The sequence below is a fragment of the Marmota monax genome, unplaced genomic scaffold (assembly GCF_021218885.2).
Source record: "Marmota monax isolate L192 unplaced genomic scaffold, Marmota_monax_Labrador192_F-V1.1 WCK01_AAM20220418_F8-fsc00292, whole genome shotgun sequence".
Classification (NCBI taxonomy): domain Eukaryota; kingdom Metazoa; phylum Chordata; class Mammalia; order Rodentia; family Sciuridae; genus Marmota; species Marmota monax.
The window spans coordinates 1,502,287-1,516,459 of NW_026692864.1; the positions used below are offsets into that span (position 1 = coordinate 1,502,287).

Consider the following 14,173-nt stretch of genomic DNA (forward strand, 5'->3'; position numbering starts at 1 on the left):
AAAACAAGCAAAACACACAAATCCAAATCCAGTTGCTTTATTTAAAATGATGAACAAATTTCATCCCAGTGAAAGTTAAAAATACCAATCCAATGGCAGACCCATAGGCATTCCATGGCAGGCCCACAGTGAGAGGGAGCAGAACCAGGGGTGGCTCAGGGTTCTGAAGCCCAGGGCTCAGGAGGCAGCCCAGTTCTTCTGTGGTATCCTGTCACCCGCCGGCCAGGGCCGGTTCTCCACCAGGGAGATTTGCAGGGGCTAGGATTCAAGGGTTTGAACTTACAGGAGACAAAGTTGAGAGCCACCACCTAGGGGCCCATTTCATCTAGTTTTGCTGAAAACATGATGTAACATCTTCACAAAAGACAGGAAGGGATGGGCAGGAGGAGCCAGACCATCACACATCAAAACCACTTCTCTGGGAAAGCTACACACAGCCTGAAGAACCCACAGCCCCACGCACCTGTTACTTCCCACACAGTACTTTTTACCACGGTGCAAGGTTCTGTTCCATCCCACACTCTGGTCCAAAGTCCTTGGCTCAAGGCCGAGACTAAGTTTATAAAGCACTTGCACCAGCACCTTCCCCTGCCGACCCTTAGTTTAGAAACCTTAAGCCACTTCACAGAGAAGCCGTGGGCAGACTCAGGTACGCTGGCATAACGCTAGCTAGTTAGCTAGCTGAGGTCCCTCACGAGGAGCTAACGAACCTGCATTCAGCGAGGCAGACACTTGCTTTTCTAGTTGTGTTAATGAGACAGGCTGGTGCTAATGAGACCCGCTGGGTCTCCCTGCCCTGAGGAGCCACCCTGGTGAACACACAGTCACTGTCCACTAAGGTCAGGGGCCTAGGCTTGTCCCAGCACCAGATCTGCTGAGCACTTGAATTACTGAAGAAGTGGGCAGCCATGTAGAACGAGATGTGAACAGTGCCCCAGCTTCAGCAGCCCTCCCTTCAAGGGCAGCACCATGAACATCCCAGGACCACTCTGGGGACCTGTGCAGCACTGGATTCTCCCATTCACGAAGACCCAAGGCCCTCAAGGTGTCTGTGCCCCCACTCCTGTTGCTCCTACCCAGCTCCTCCCTATCAGGTGGTCACTGGTGTGAAATTCCTTCTCCTAGGACCCACTGTCTTGGAGAACAACCCCTGGAAATGGCAGAGGGATGCAGCCATCCTCTCCTTCCTTCCTGCTGACACCATTCAAGGACTAGGGAATACTGACAGGTGAGCCCTCCCCCACCTGCTCACCACTCCACAGGGTTCTCCCCCTGGCTCCCGCTCTGCTTCCACAACAGAGTGCCTGGCTGGCCCACGGGGCACTATGTGGAGGAGAGAATGACGAGTCCCTGGCCTGACTACAACCAATAAAACACGCTCTGCAGCTATCTGTGGGCTGGCAAGAGTCGAACAGCAGCACATAATCTGTACCACCCAAACACTTTCAGGAGAGGTGGCGGTGGCTAGGTCCCTCATTCCTGGTGGTGTTTAATAACCAGGAGTCAACTTTGGTATCTGGAGAAATAAGTGAGTACATGATCTTTCCCTTTCCAATTCCTGCCCCATTTCCCAGGCCACTGGCAATGTGTCCCTCCATGCCCCTGGTGGCAAAGGGGCCCCTTTGGGTGTTTTTTGTTTTAAACTGAAGATTAAAGGGGAGCACTTGGTACAGGACAAGCAGAAAGCCGAGTAGCAATGCTGGGGAAAAGAAAAAGCTTTTGGAAGATGATAAGACTATTAAAAATAAATAAATTAAAAAGCAGGAGGAGGAACACCATTCAGATATTTCTACGGGGATTACGGGATTACCAGTGCAGGGTTGACCCATGCCTGAATATGTCCTGCCCACTGCGGGAGCATAGGGAGCTGCTGCTGGAAGGGAAGCCAGGAGACACCTGCAGCCACGGTGCTGCCCCGGAGGAAGAGAAAGGCTCTCCCACCAGCCCAGGGTGAACTTGCGTTGGCATTTCAAGATGCAGAAACCTGGTACCAAGAGAAACCAGAGGACCAGCGTCCTAGGGTAAAGCCACAGGACATAGAGGCAGGAAATGACAGCCCATTTGCTAAGAGTGTACTGTCTGGGTCCTCTGATCATTCCTGTTTTAGGGGATTCTGAGAGGCAGCACCACACCATTCCAACATTTCTGCCTGGGCGCCTCTCACCCAAACTCCAGCAAAACAGTGTGGTGCCTCTGACTGTGTGACTGGGCAAGGCCTTGAAAACCCCTGCTATTCTGATTTAAATTCACTTGGCTTCAGGAACAGATTAAGGCAAGCAGGTGACTCTAGAGGGCAAGAGGGGAAACCTGCTGGTTGATCCCAAATACTCCACCAGAGCTATTCAGAAGTATCCACAGATCCCAAAGACTAGAAGCACCATTTCCAAAATTTCTTTCCTGAATGTAACATAAGTTGCCCACTTGATGTCTGCAGGTCAAATAAAGGGGACACCAGACATGAAGTCCCTTACAGAGTGGGAGCTTCTTGCTCATGGGTCACACTGGGGGAAGAATGGAACCCATGGATTAGAACCTGGCCTATTTATAATTCAAGTTCTAAGACAAAAACACAATCAACACCTTTCCCAGTCTGCACAAACAGAAGACATGAATGTGCCCACCCCCCCAACACACAGTACAAAAATGCCTGAACTTGAGAGCCTTCTGGAGAAAGATGAGGAATCCTACAGCAGGACTGAGCAGGGGCGGCGGTGCTGGGCACGCGGCTGGGTCACTGCCCCTGAAGGTCTCTGGACCAGTGGTGACATCCAGGAAGGCAGCACACGCTCACAGTACTTTTTACACACGACAGGTTCACACACAGGTGGGTCAACATCCACCTGCCACTCTTAGTGTCTCTGCTTGTACAAAGGCAGCAGTTCCTTACCAATAGCAGTGAGGTGACAGACACAGTAAGACGCTGAGTGAACCGCACCCCTCCGGCCTGTGGCGACAGTGTGGTTCTGATCAGGACAACCCAGGACTTCTTCCCAACAGCACGGCAGCTCCAGCGTGTCACGGAGCTGGCAGAGCTTTCTGACTTGACAATCTAGTCTTGGGAAGCAGTAAAACCAGCATTCGGCTGAAGACAGGAGCTCAGACCAGAGAAGGAAGATCCAAATTCAAAGAAGACAGAGGAGAAGGTAGGAGCAGAAGACGTGAGAACTGAGCGGGGTGGCAGCCACCAGTGTACACAGGAGCCACCTCAAGGAGCGTCTCTCTATCTGCTCAGGGATGAGCCCGGCCTCCACAAGTGTCCCTAATCCTGCCAAGGGAAGCACAACTGCCTGTAATCAGCATGTGGAGAGAGCACAGCTGGGCACAAAGCTGGTGAGAAGGTTAGCAGAAGAACCCCCAAGGACCTGTGTTGAAGCAATGGCAGGGCTTTCTTTAAAATAATCTTTCTGTTCTGGTAGTTCTAGCGACTGAGCTACATTCCCAGTCCTTTCTTATTTTGAGGCAGGGTCTTGCAAAGTTGCCTGGGCTGGCCTTAAACTTGTGATCTTCCTGCCTCAGCCTCCTGAGTTGCTGAGATTACAGGTATGCAGGACAGCACACAGCCTCTAAAAACCTTCCCAACAATCACAAAGGCACATACCAAGCATGGATCTAACAGATATAACAATAGAAACAGCTTAGGAAGGTAAGAGAAGAGACCTTAAGTGTGGCTGTGAAAGGGACAGCAGGGCCAAGAATCGCATTCCAGCCTGGTTAACTCACTTGAGTAAGAATTACAGCCGGACCAGGGAACCCAGAGAAGACAACAGAAAGGGAACGTGGGCCCCAAGTTTCATGAAGCTAACCTGCTCAGAGATAAAAGGTAACATGATGTCACCTGTACCGGTTAGGACATAAGTCCCAGAGTCTTACAAACGTCAGCATTTTATCACCTTCCCACAACCTCCCCGTTTAACAACCTGACCAGCACCTTGAAACAGGAACTCAGATTTGAAGACCTCAGACACGCAAACTGAACACCCTCTGCTGTGGGCAAAAGGAATAAGGGCAGGTGTTGGCAAATACATTGTTACTAATTCTGAAGTTTTAGATCCAATCTTGTTTCAAAAGAAAATATAAACTTGGAAATGGGATTAAGATGTTGTAGAAAACTTGAGCAATTTGCTGCTGTCCAACTTGGCCCGAGGACTCAAAGCAGCCCCAGCAAACTGGGAGGAGAGGTAGGAGGCTCTGCCTCAGGGTCCCCATTCACTGCTCCAGCTGCCACCTCACCACCAGGACCCACCAGCAGGGAAAGCGATTTCCATACAGACCACAAGGAGAGAGCAACATGGCGGTCTGGTACTCCCAAAGGAAAAATGTCAGGTGTAAAATGGACTCATCTTTATTAAATAGTGTAAAGGGTCTTCTTGGCACCACTCACACTCTTGCCTTTTTTATGATAAAACAAGCCTCCTCAATTTGCATAGGTAGCAGAGAAAAAGCTACTGCAGCCAACGCTGAGTGAGCGGTCCCGTTCCAAGAGTGTCCTCCTCCTCTGGCATGCGTCAGCCCCCTCCTGGTCTGTAGGATCCCAACAGGCTGCCCTCCCTGGGCCCTGCCCTCGCCGTGAGCACGTCCCTGCACACAACAGCCGTGCTTGTCACCTGGAAGAGCTGCGCTCCTTGCTCACGCAGTCGTCCTGTGAGGTGGTGTCCCCGTTTCCCACCATGCTGCACGTCCTCCTCTTCTTCCTGCGGTGCATTGTCCCCTCACCTTCAGACCCAGACTCACACTGCACACAGGAAAGAAAAGCAAGGGTTCAGCCTGGGTGCACCCCACTTCACCAACAAATCTTGAACCACAAAAGAGCACAGACTCCTGTCCCCTTTCTCCAAGAAGCAAAGCAGCCATCGATGGCGGCTCTGCCAGTCTAGCATCAACCTCTGCGGATGCTTCTGGCTTCCTATGAATCACAGATTCACTAAGGTGCCAAAGTTCCCCTGCTCCACTGGCCTCTCACCAAAGGTTTATGGGTTGAAATCAAGCTGGCATTCTGAAATTGCATTACAGAATTTCACTCCTCCAACAAAGAGCTCAATGTGTAAAAGAACACAAGTACAGTGACATTAAGAGACAAATTTCAGCTGGGTGCAGCAGCACATACTTGTAATCCCAGCAGCTCAGGAGGCTGAGGCAGGAGGACCGAGAGTTCAAAGCCAGCCTCAGCAAAAGCGAGGTACTAAGCAACTCAATGAGACCCTGTCTCTAAATAAAAAATACAAAATAGGGCTGGGGATATAGTTGAGTGCCCCAGAGTTCAATCCCTGGTACCAAAAAAAGACACAAATTTCCTATGTGAAGGGTGTATCCCTCACCCAATATCACTCTTACCTTAAAGCAGTCAATTGGGTCTGCTGAGTTTCTAGGCTTACAATGTACCACCTCAAGGGCTTTGATGTGATGTGAGTTTGAATTCTGACACTGTTTGCCAGCTGTGTGATCTTGGGTTATCTACAGATTCCCCAAACACCCAAATGTTCATGTACACATGGAAAGCTGTGACATGGGCAGAGTCCAGGGCTAGGCAGGCATGGTAGCACTTGTGGTGCTGGAAAGGAGGAGAAAACGCTTCACAGCCTGTTTCTCCTGCACTGGTCTGCAGGGTACCCTGAGCTCAAGGGCCCAGTGCGGGCAAGCTGGGCCTTACCTCTGAGTCTGAGTCAGAGGAGCTGGAGCTGGAGGAGCTGGAAGAGTCGCTGGAGCTGTCGGAAGCAATGCCTGTGGACTCCTGGAGGTCAACAGCATCCGCCAGGACTGCCAGCTCAGGGTGCTCCTGCCTCAAGATCCTGAGAGGCAAGGGACACCCTCAGTGCTGTCACAGGTGGCAACGCCCACACACAGTGACTCCAAGTGGGGTCCTGCATCAGTTCGAAATACCTAGAAACACCCAGGGATTGGCAGAAGGCTGCTGCACAATGGCAAGGGAGCACAGCCCCGGCAGGGTGCAGACCCTCATAGACTACCCACATTTTTCTAAAAGAAAATGACATTCTAGTGCCACGCGATCCATCACTACCCATAGGATGAGCAGCCGGGCCACCACAGTAGGGGTAGCACCCCGCAAGCTTGCCTTGGTTCTTCCCTGGGGAGAAACAGCTCCTCTTCTACTTTTTATTTTTTCCTGAAACTTTCTTAGCTAGTTCTTAGTTTTTAGACCTCTCCTTTCCACAGCACAGCCCTAACGAGTCGGGTTTGGTTAGACTCTACTAGTCAGAGCAGAAACAATTAGGATTGTAAGAAATTAGGTGTCAAACAAGAGAGACCACCCCCCACACTTGAAAGATGAGCTGAACGGGCATCAAGAGCAGCCGCCCGCCACAAAAGACCTGCTGTACATAAGGCCTTGGAGTGACAGGGCCACAGCACTCTGCGGCCTGCAGGGCAGAGGAGGTGGGCCTCAAGTGCTGAGTCGGGGGAACAGAAGCCACCACCCTTGCTGGCCCTCTCAGCAGGGAGGAGCACTGAACAAGCCAGAATCCCTCTCTTACCCCGAGAGCTGGTCCCTCCAGGTCAGGGTTGGGACACAGTGGCACGGGGTGGCTGGGGGTGGCTTGCACTGCCGCTGCCCGTGCTGTATCTGTTCTGTGGATAAACAGAGGAGCTAAGTCTCCAGGGCAGTCACCTCACTCATAAGAACTGAAGGCAGTAAGTTCAAATGGGAATAATACGTCTGGGTAAGAAAAAGAAATAACCAAAATAAAACCTAAACAAAAGGGCTTCTTTTGCTAGTGCTAGCCTTGAAAACCAAACAAAAACAAAAACAAAACAAAGCAAAACAAGAAATGATCCCAATCATGAGCATGTTTTGTCAGAGTGGCTTTGATAGAACATGCAGAGCCTCACCCTGCCACCTGGAGGCTGGCAAGCGTCCTGAGCACCAGCCCTGACCTTGGTCCCTCTCTCTGCTCCCTGTCAGGTGTGCAGCCCCAGCTCTGCCCGGGCCTCTCTAAAGTCAGCACATGGTACTGCAGCAGTGGACTCTTGCCATTTTACCTCTGGGGTAGCAATTAGAACAAAGCAAAATAAGAATCAAAAAGGTTCTCACCTATACCATTTCCTTGATAACTTTGGCCTCCCTCTTACCGTCTTGTGCCACACAACAGGGAAGTTGGTGCTGCTGGCAAAATTCTGGGTGATAGCAATGGTGGTGTCAAGATTGAGAACAACATGCCACCAGCCTCCTGAAATCCAACAAATAAACAGTTCAACAGGGTTTGGTCTTACACACAAATACCCTGTGACACCTACTCCAGAAATCGCGCCTTCCTATCCATAAGGGACAGCTCAGACACGACACAGTGTAGTAAACTGCTCCTGACCCAGGGATAAGTGTAAATAAAATTTTACTGGAACACAGCTACACTTGACCCGTTTTGAACATTTATAGATATTTTCCAAAAAGCAGAGTCGAGTGATTGTGAGAGACTGTGTGGCTCACAGGGTCTAAAATATTCACTCTCTGACCATTTATGGAAAAAGTTTATTGACTCCTGGTAATCCAAAGCTGTAGCCTAAAGGTGGAAAGTTCTTCAACTTCTAGGAAGAGAACACCCACCTCAAATACTTTTACTCTTGTAAGCTTCACTTATCAAAGTGTGGTTGTCTGATGTGAGATTTCCTAACTCAACCCAGCCTATTTACTAGCCCTGGGTTAGATCTCTGGCACCAAAACAAAACAAAAATAACAAACAACTTAGACATGGACACAAACTGCTACCCAACTCAGAGATACTAGGTAACCTCTAGTTACACAGTATATGGGTAAGAGCTCCTTTTGTACTTGAGATTCAGTCACCACACAGGTCAGTTCATGAATCTGGAAGGTGCAAAAGAACTTTCTGGATTCATTGTGTGTGTGTGTGTGTGTGTGTATGTATATGTATATATATGTATATGTATGTGTGTATATATATATATATATATATATATATGTCTCTAAAGTGAGTAGGCAATGTGAAATATAGTGAATTATTTTAGCAGGAAAAAAAAATGAGTAGACAAATTACTGCAATCAAAAAATGTACTTGGGGGCTCGGATTATAGCTCAGTGGTAGAGTGTTTGCCTAGCATGTGCAAGGACCTGGGTTCGATCCTCAGCACCATATATAAATAAAAGTATTGTGTCCAACTACAACTAAAAAATAAGTATTCTAAAAAAATATGTTCTTGGGCCTCATGTGGTGGTACACACGTGTAATCCCAGTGATTCAAGAAGCTGAGGCAGGAGATTGCAAATTCTAGGGCAGCTTGGGCAACTTAGTGAGAGAGACCTTGTCTCAAAATTAAAAAAAAAAAAAAAAATAAACAAACAAAAAAGGCTGGGGATGGAGCTCAGTGGTAGAGCTTCCTTTAGGTTTGAGACCCAGTACTGCAAACGCCTGTCACAACGCCCCCAAAACCAGAGAATGTGTTTTCTTTCAGCTCATCTATACCTGGTACAAAGACAGTCTCTCCTGGTTTTTGTAAGATTTCCAGAGGTTTGAATTCAGGTGGCCAGGTTGAAAGCTGTGTTCGGGGATAAATAACATTAAACCAGGTAATTGCTTCGTCTTGCTGGTTCCCTCCTTCTTCTCGGGTCACCTTGATGAGTTCTCGGGGAGTACTTGTTGGGAACAGACACCAGCGCTTGTGGCCCTGAACCAAGGCATTCCAGGCACTGGTTCCCAGAGGGTCAATGTGAATCCCAGTTCCAGAACGCGGTGGCCCCATCACAAACCACCTATAGGATAGAAACACCCAAGACAGGAAAGGTGACTTAATTATGCATACAGGACACAGAAGAAAGTTCTTACTGTATATTATATTATGCACATGGTTCTTTCTTCATTTCTGAGACTGTAGGCATTCTGATACATAGAAATATTAAGTGAACTGTGTGAGGACTGATATCTCACAGAAAAAAGAAAAAATTACTGATATAGTTTATTGCTAAACTGTAATTATTAAAACTTCCCTAAGACATCAGTGGTTCAGCTTTAATTGCACATTTAAGTCTCCTGGGGAGTTTTAGGATTGACTAGCCAATAGACCCTAGACTAGTTAAGTCACAATCTCCTCCTAGTGGGTCCCTAAATGACTTAATGTTCAGCCAAGGGAGAGCCGCTCACTCACTTTTTCAGAAGAAGGTCAGCACACTGAACTCTGCTACCCAAGGCTGGTGTGGATGAGATTGGAACCACTGAGCTACGGAATACTTTACCTGTAGGGCGGCCTGCGCTTCTCTCCTGCATACTGGAAAAGGTCATCAGTGAAAAACTTGGGCACCTTATAGTCTTCCAAAAGTTTTCTTCTTTTGGGGTGTTCACCATAGCTGCTGTCGAAGATGTAGAGGGGGCTGTCATCCCGGGTGCTCTCCATGTACTCGATGTAGTACTTCATCTTCATCTTGACCGAGTAGCCATCATTATCCTCGCCACACTTGAACTTCTGGTTCCGGTATTTCCTTTTCAGGCGCTCCAGAGTCCACTTCTCCTGCGCAGACCAGCCCTCTTGGGCATTCAGCAGAACCACGGGCTTATAAGGTCTTTCGTATCGCTCAACAAATTCTTCCACCGACAGCTGTAAAGCGTCCGCCCTTTCCACGTTATCCTGAGGGAACCAGAAAAGGCCTGTCCAGTTAGAAAATGAGCCCGGAGGCAGATAAGGGTGTCCCCCAAGACCAACCAGCAATGACAGACATGGGCGACCTCCGACACAGGCTCCGGAGGGGGCCACGTGCTGGGCGCACCTCGCACCCAGAGCCGCCGCCGCCGGAGGCCCGCCCCGCTCCCGCAGGCCCACGCCCGGCCCGCGACCCCGGGCCCGCTCACCGCCACGGCCGCGGGGCTCAGCGAGAAGCTCTCGTAGTAGTTGTGTCGCGTCCAGTCCAGCGAGTCCTTGAGCTCCGGCCGCGCACTGCGCTTGGCCTCGCGGATGCGCTTCTTGCTCTTGTGGTTCATCCTGCGAGGTCACCAGCTGGTTCCGCGACGACCTCGGCGCACCTCGCTTCCTGCCGCTAATGCGCCCCTCCCTGGCCCGGGCGGCGGCACCGAGACGCCCTTCGCTCCGGCCCGGCGCCTTTAAAGTCGCCTTCCAGAAAATTCACTCCTCAGCCACCTCCCGAGCCGCGGGTTGGGCGTGCGGCGGCCGTCCTCCCCGCCCCGCCGCCCGTCGCGGTTCGCCATTGGCCTCGGCGCCTCCCGGGTACGCCCTCACACGCGCCGGGTGGGCGCCATGTTGGGAAGGTCGCGTCGGCCACCGCCCCGCCCCGCTTCCGGCGAGCTGCCACTTCCGGCCGTGCGTGGCCTCCCCACCACCAGCTTCCGGCCGGGACCCCGCCCCTGCTCCTCTCCTGAATGTCGCCAAGCTGGCTTCCGGCTTTCTCTGTGCCTCTGCCTCCTGGCTCCTGCGACTCCCCTCCCCACCCCCACGCGAGCTCGGCCTTCCCCCTCTTGCGGCCGGGAGGGACGGCGGAAGGCCGCGTAGCACCTGGCGCCCGGGAAGCGGTCCCTGACGGCCTGGCGGCCCCGCGCCCTCCGCCGACCCCCGCGTGCCCGCGGCCTGCCGATTCTCCTTTGGGCGCGCGCGGTCTTCCAGGACATGTGGCCCGTGCCCAGCGCTTCCGCTTCTCGGAGGAGCGGGGCCCGGGAGCCCACGGGGCCGAGCTGGAGGTCCGCGTCCCGCAGGTGTGTGCAGCCGAGGCGCCGCGGCTTTGGGTTGGCTCCCGAGCAAGAGCAGCCCGTCTGTCTGCAGTGAGGCCTTCGGGGACCGTGATAGCAAGGGGGCTTCTCCGCACAGAGCGTTTTCTGCCAGCAGAGTGGCTCTCGACTCCTAACTTTAATCTTCATCTTGTCGAAAGACTTCCCTTTTCTTTCTTTTTTCTTTTTCTTAGTGGTGATACTGGGTTTGAACCCAGGGGCGCTCTACCACCGAGCTACATCCCCAGCCCTTTTTATTTTAAGGCAATCTTTAAATTTCTGAGACTGGCCTCAAACTTGAGATCCTCCAGCATTAGCCTCCAGGGTTGCTGGGATTCTAAGCGTGGCCACCAGGCCTGACTAAAAGACTTCAATTTTTTAACACACTCTTAGTGAGGCCATGCCCTCAAACATGCTAGACAAACGCTCTGCCACTGAGCTGACCCCTAGTCGTAGATTTTTTCACTTTTGCTTAAATCTGGGAACAGGTATTCCCGCCCTCATTGTCCAAATAAATGGGTGTATTCTTGCTTCTTTCTTTGAGCTCATGGCTGCCACACACACTGAATAATTTTTGAGCATTTTCACGTTGTAGTTTCATTTGATGTTAATGGCAGCCTGTGAGGTAGGTATTAGAATCCGCACATTAGAGGACGGAACAGCTTGAGAAATTAAGACTAGAGTTGAACGAACCAGTTTCTGGTAATATCCAATCGGATTCACATTTTAAAAACTTCTAAATTTAGAACCCGAACTTGCACAACTATCTTCTGCTCAGATGTCTTTCGCTGAATCTTTATTTTCCTTCTGGGTAAAATTTACAGGCCAGGCCCCTATTCATGTTGTACCACTATATTTAGTGCTTAAGATATTTTAGGCACTAATGTTTTTTATTGGATCGAGTGATGAAGATTTTGTCTGTGGACTGATTTTAGGTCTTTAGCTTTTTTCTACCACCCCACCAGGGGGCACCCTTTGCTCTTTAGACAGAAGAGAAGTTTTGCTGCAACATTGGGTACTTTGTGCCTTTCATCTCAGCCAATTGAGATGGTATTTTGAAGTTGAGAAAACTGAAGCACTGACCAATTGAATTAACCTGTGTCACACACTTGGTAAATTATGAATCTGTAATGTTTTTGAACTGAGGAAGGCTCATTCCCTTTCCACCCCAGATTCAGCTCCATTTTTAACCTTTTCTAGGATGTCTCCCTAGGGCTATACTACTTGCCATCAGCAGATCGTTGTTGTGCTGAAAATCCCAGTATCTTGCTGCATTTAGAATAAATTTTCAACTTCTGAGGCCCATGAATCAGGTCTCTGTCTTATCTCTGACTTGCACTGCACAATGCCTCCAGGTCCCATGCCTGTCCTTCCAGGGCTGTGCAGTCCAGCCAGAAGCCTTGCCTACTTCAGGACCTTTTCCTGAGTCCTCTTGCCTCCTTATCATAGTAGCCATTTTGTGGTCTCACCTGTGTCCATATTGCTCCCACATGACTGTTTTGCCGTTTGTAGTGTTTAGCACTAACTTGTAATATCTGATTTGCTTATTTGGCCATCTCCTTCCAATAAATAGGGTGTACACATTGCACAAGAGCCATATGCCCAGAAGGGCACTGTTGAAATGCTGTGGAAGGAACTAATGTCTCAAGTGTTTATCAAATGGTTAAAGTTTTATAACCCAAGTTGGGCACTGGTGAACTGTCATTTTTGTAATAGATGCCAGTGCCTGACAGTAATTTCTGTATAAATGGAATCCAACTTCCAGCAGATGTTTTTATTGACATTCCAAAATATTTTGTTTTCCCCCTTCAGATGTTTCTATTGAATTGACTATTACACTTCTGAAGTTCTGAAATAGCCAATAGACATCTTTTTTTAGGCTCCTGCTTGAAACCAACAGTTTCAACAAACTGCTGGCCTTGATTCAGGGCCAATCAAAATATTCTTTTCAGGTCCTGCATCTCCAATATGGAATGTACGTTTGGCCCTGTGCTGTAGTTCTGGCCCAGTACCTATGGTTTCACAGAAGATCTCTGCTGGGGAAGGCTGTCTTAGAGGTACAATGTCTCCCAAAATGCTGGGTTCAGATCGAAGTTTACATACTTGATATTACCCCTTGTTAAACATAAAATCAGGTGGTACTTATAATTTCTTGGTATTATTCTTTAAAGAGCTTTGCCAGTTAGAAGACCCAGCTAGAAAATCCCTTTTAGTTGTTAGACCTGTTTTTAGCCTCAGGAAAGCAATATTGGTAATGCCAGCTAGTCACCATCATACTAATGATTATAGATTGTGCTAATAAAGGACTAAACTACGGCAGAAGTATCCCCAACTTACTTCCCTGTACATTCCAATGAAAATGCCTGTTTTCCTCTTTGACCCAGTAGAAATCACAAGGGAATTAACCTTTGCCATAACAAATCCAAAACTTGAGCTTCCTAGATGTGTTAACATATCCATCTTTTGTGTGGTGCTGGGGAATTAGAACCCAGGGTCTTGTGCATGCAAGGCAAGCACTCTACAACTGAGTTATATCCCTAGCCCAAGCATGTCCATCTTTAAAGAATGCAGGGATAAGATCCCAAGTGCTTGCTATTTCCAATTTTATATTCCATGTTTTTTTTTTTTTTAAAGATTGGAGCTGGAGTGAGCCTTCCAGGAATTTTGGCTGCAAAGTGTGGTGCTAAAGTAATACTGTCAGACAGCTTAGAGCTGCCTTACTGTCTAGAAATTTGTCGGCAAAGCTGCCAAATGAATAACCTGCCATGTATGCAGGTTGTAGGACTGACATGGGGTCACATCTCTCAGGATCTTCTGGCCCTACCACCACAAGATATTATTCTTGCATCTGACGTATTCTTTGAGCCAGAAGGTAAGAGTATTTAGTAATAAATTTGGTCAGAAATGCATTGTAGAAGAATCCACTTAAAATGCTTTCTTTTAGACTTTGAAGACATCTTAACTACAGTATACTTCCTGATGCAGAAGAACCCCAAGGTTCAATTGTGGTCTACATACCAAGTTAGAAGGTGAGGAATAATCCCAGTTTAAGGATGAAATTAAATTATCTCAAACAAAACAGAAAAGGCGTAAACTTAAAAAAAAAAAATTATTTTTTCCTAGTGCTGACTGGTCACTTGAAGCTTTGCTCTACAAGTGGGATATGAAATGTGTCCATATTCCTCTGGAGGCTTTTGATGCAGACAAAGAGGATATAGCAGAATCTGCACTTCCAGGAAGACATACTGTTGAAATGCTGGTCATCTCCTTCGCAAAGGACAATCTCTGAATCACACCTACAAGCTGTTCTGGGACCATGTCAATTTGATTAGCAACCTGGCAACTAGATCAGGCTACTTCAGCTTCTTGAGGAAAAAAAGTAGGCTTGAAGATGGTCAAATCTGCTGGCCTTTAAGATTGTGATGTGTCACCTAGACAACTTATGGGCAACATAACTATGAAAATAAAACTATGAAGATTAAAAACTTGAATTGTTC

General features: G+C 48.8%; 2 protein-coding genes and 1 pseudogene across 4 annotated transcripts; 1 reads left to right on the top strand and 2 right to left on the bottom strand.

Annotated features, from left to right (window-relative positions):
• Positions 1-21: 21 nt before the first annotated feature.
• On the bottom strand, positions 22-10,138 carry Jmjd6 (jumonji domain containing 6, arginine demethylase and lysine hydroxylase). Of its 3 annotated transcripts, XR_009227266.1 has the most exons (7): positions 9,810-10,138; positions 9,200-9,588; positions 8,433-8,719; positions 7,046-7,181; positions 6,489-6,582; positions 5,648-5,786; positions 4,596-4,732 (listed from the first exon to the last, which is right to left on the bottom strand). XR_009227266.1 is itself a non-coding variant. In XM_046449515.2 (6 exons), exons 1-6 carry the CDS (start codon positions 9,936-9,938, stop codon positions 4,601-4,603), a joined length of 1,212 nt encoding a protein of 403 aa, XP_046305471.1. In that variant the 5' UTR covers positions 9,939-10,131; the 3' UTR covers positions 22-4,600. The 3 variants fall into 3 exon arrangements, 2 of the variants coding, with proteins under 2 accessions (XP_046305471.1, XP_046305473.1); XM_046449515.2 differs by lacking the exon at positions 6,489-6,582 and having other exon boundaries at positions 22-4,732; positions 9,810-10,131; XM_046449517.2 differs by lacking the exon at positions 4,596-4,732 and having other exon boundaries at positions 6,489-6,577; positions 9,810-10,137.
• A 185-nt stretch (positions 10,139-10,323) lies between these two features.
• Mettl23 (methyltransferase 23, arginine) lies at positions 10,324-14,167 on the top strand. The gene is made up of 5 exons (XM_046449491.2): positions 10,324-10,664; positions 12,629-12,733; positions 13,311-13,548; positions 13,621-13,705; positions 13,800-14,167. Exons 1-5 carry the CDS (start codon positions 10,335-10,337, stop codon positions 13,963-13,965), a joined length of 924 nt encoding a protein of 307 aa, XP_046305447.1. The 5' UTR covers positions 10,324-10,334; the 3' UTR covers positions 13,966-14,167.
• On the bottom strand, positions 12,487-12,610 carry LOC124096103 (small nucleolar RNA SNORA2/SNORA34 family; annotated as a pseudogene).
• Positions 14,168-14,173: the final 6 nt, after the last annotated feature.

Coding starts and splice junctions, on each gene's coding strand:
- Jmjd6 (XM_046449515.2), bottom strand. CDS start 9,938: ATGAACCACAAGAGCAAGAAGCGCATCCGCGAGGCCAAGCGCAGTGCG. Junction 9,589..9,809: donor TGAGCCCCGCGGCCGTGGCG/GTGAGCGGGCCC, acceptor TGGTTCCCTCAG/GATAACGTGGAAAGGGCGGA. Junction 4,733..5,647: donor CCTCTGACTCAGACTCAGAG/GTAAGGCCCAGC, acceptor TCCTGTGTGCAG/TGTGAGTCTGGGTCTGAAGG.
- Mettl23 (XM_046449491.2), top strand. CDS start 10,335: ATGTCGCCAAGCTGGCTTCCGGCTTTCTCTGTGCCTCTGCCTCCTGGC. Junction 10,665..12,628: donor TGGAGGTCCGCGTCCCGCAG/GTGTGTGCAGCC, acceptor TATTCTTTTCAG/GTCCTGCATCTCCAATATGG. Junction 13,706..13,799: donor TCTACATACCAAGTTAGAAG/GTGAGGAATAAT, acceptor ATTTTTTCCTAG/TGCTGACTGGTCACTTGAAG.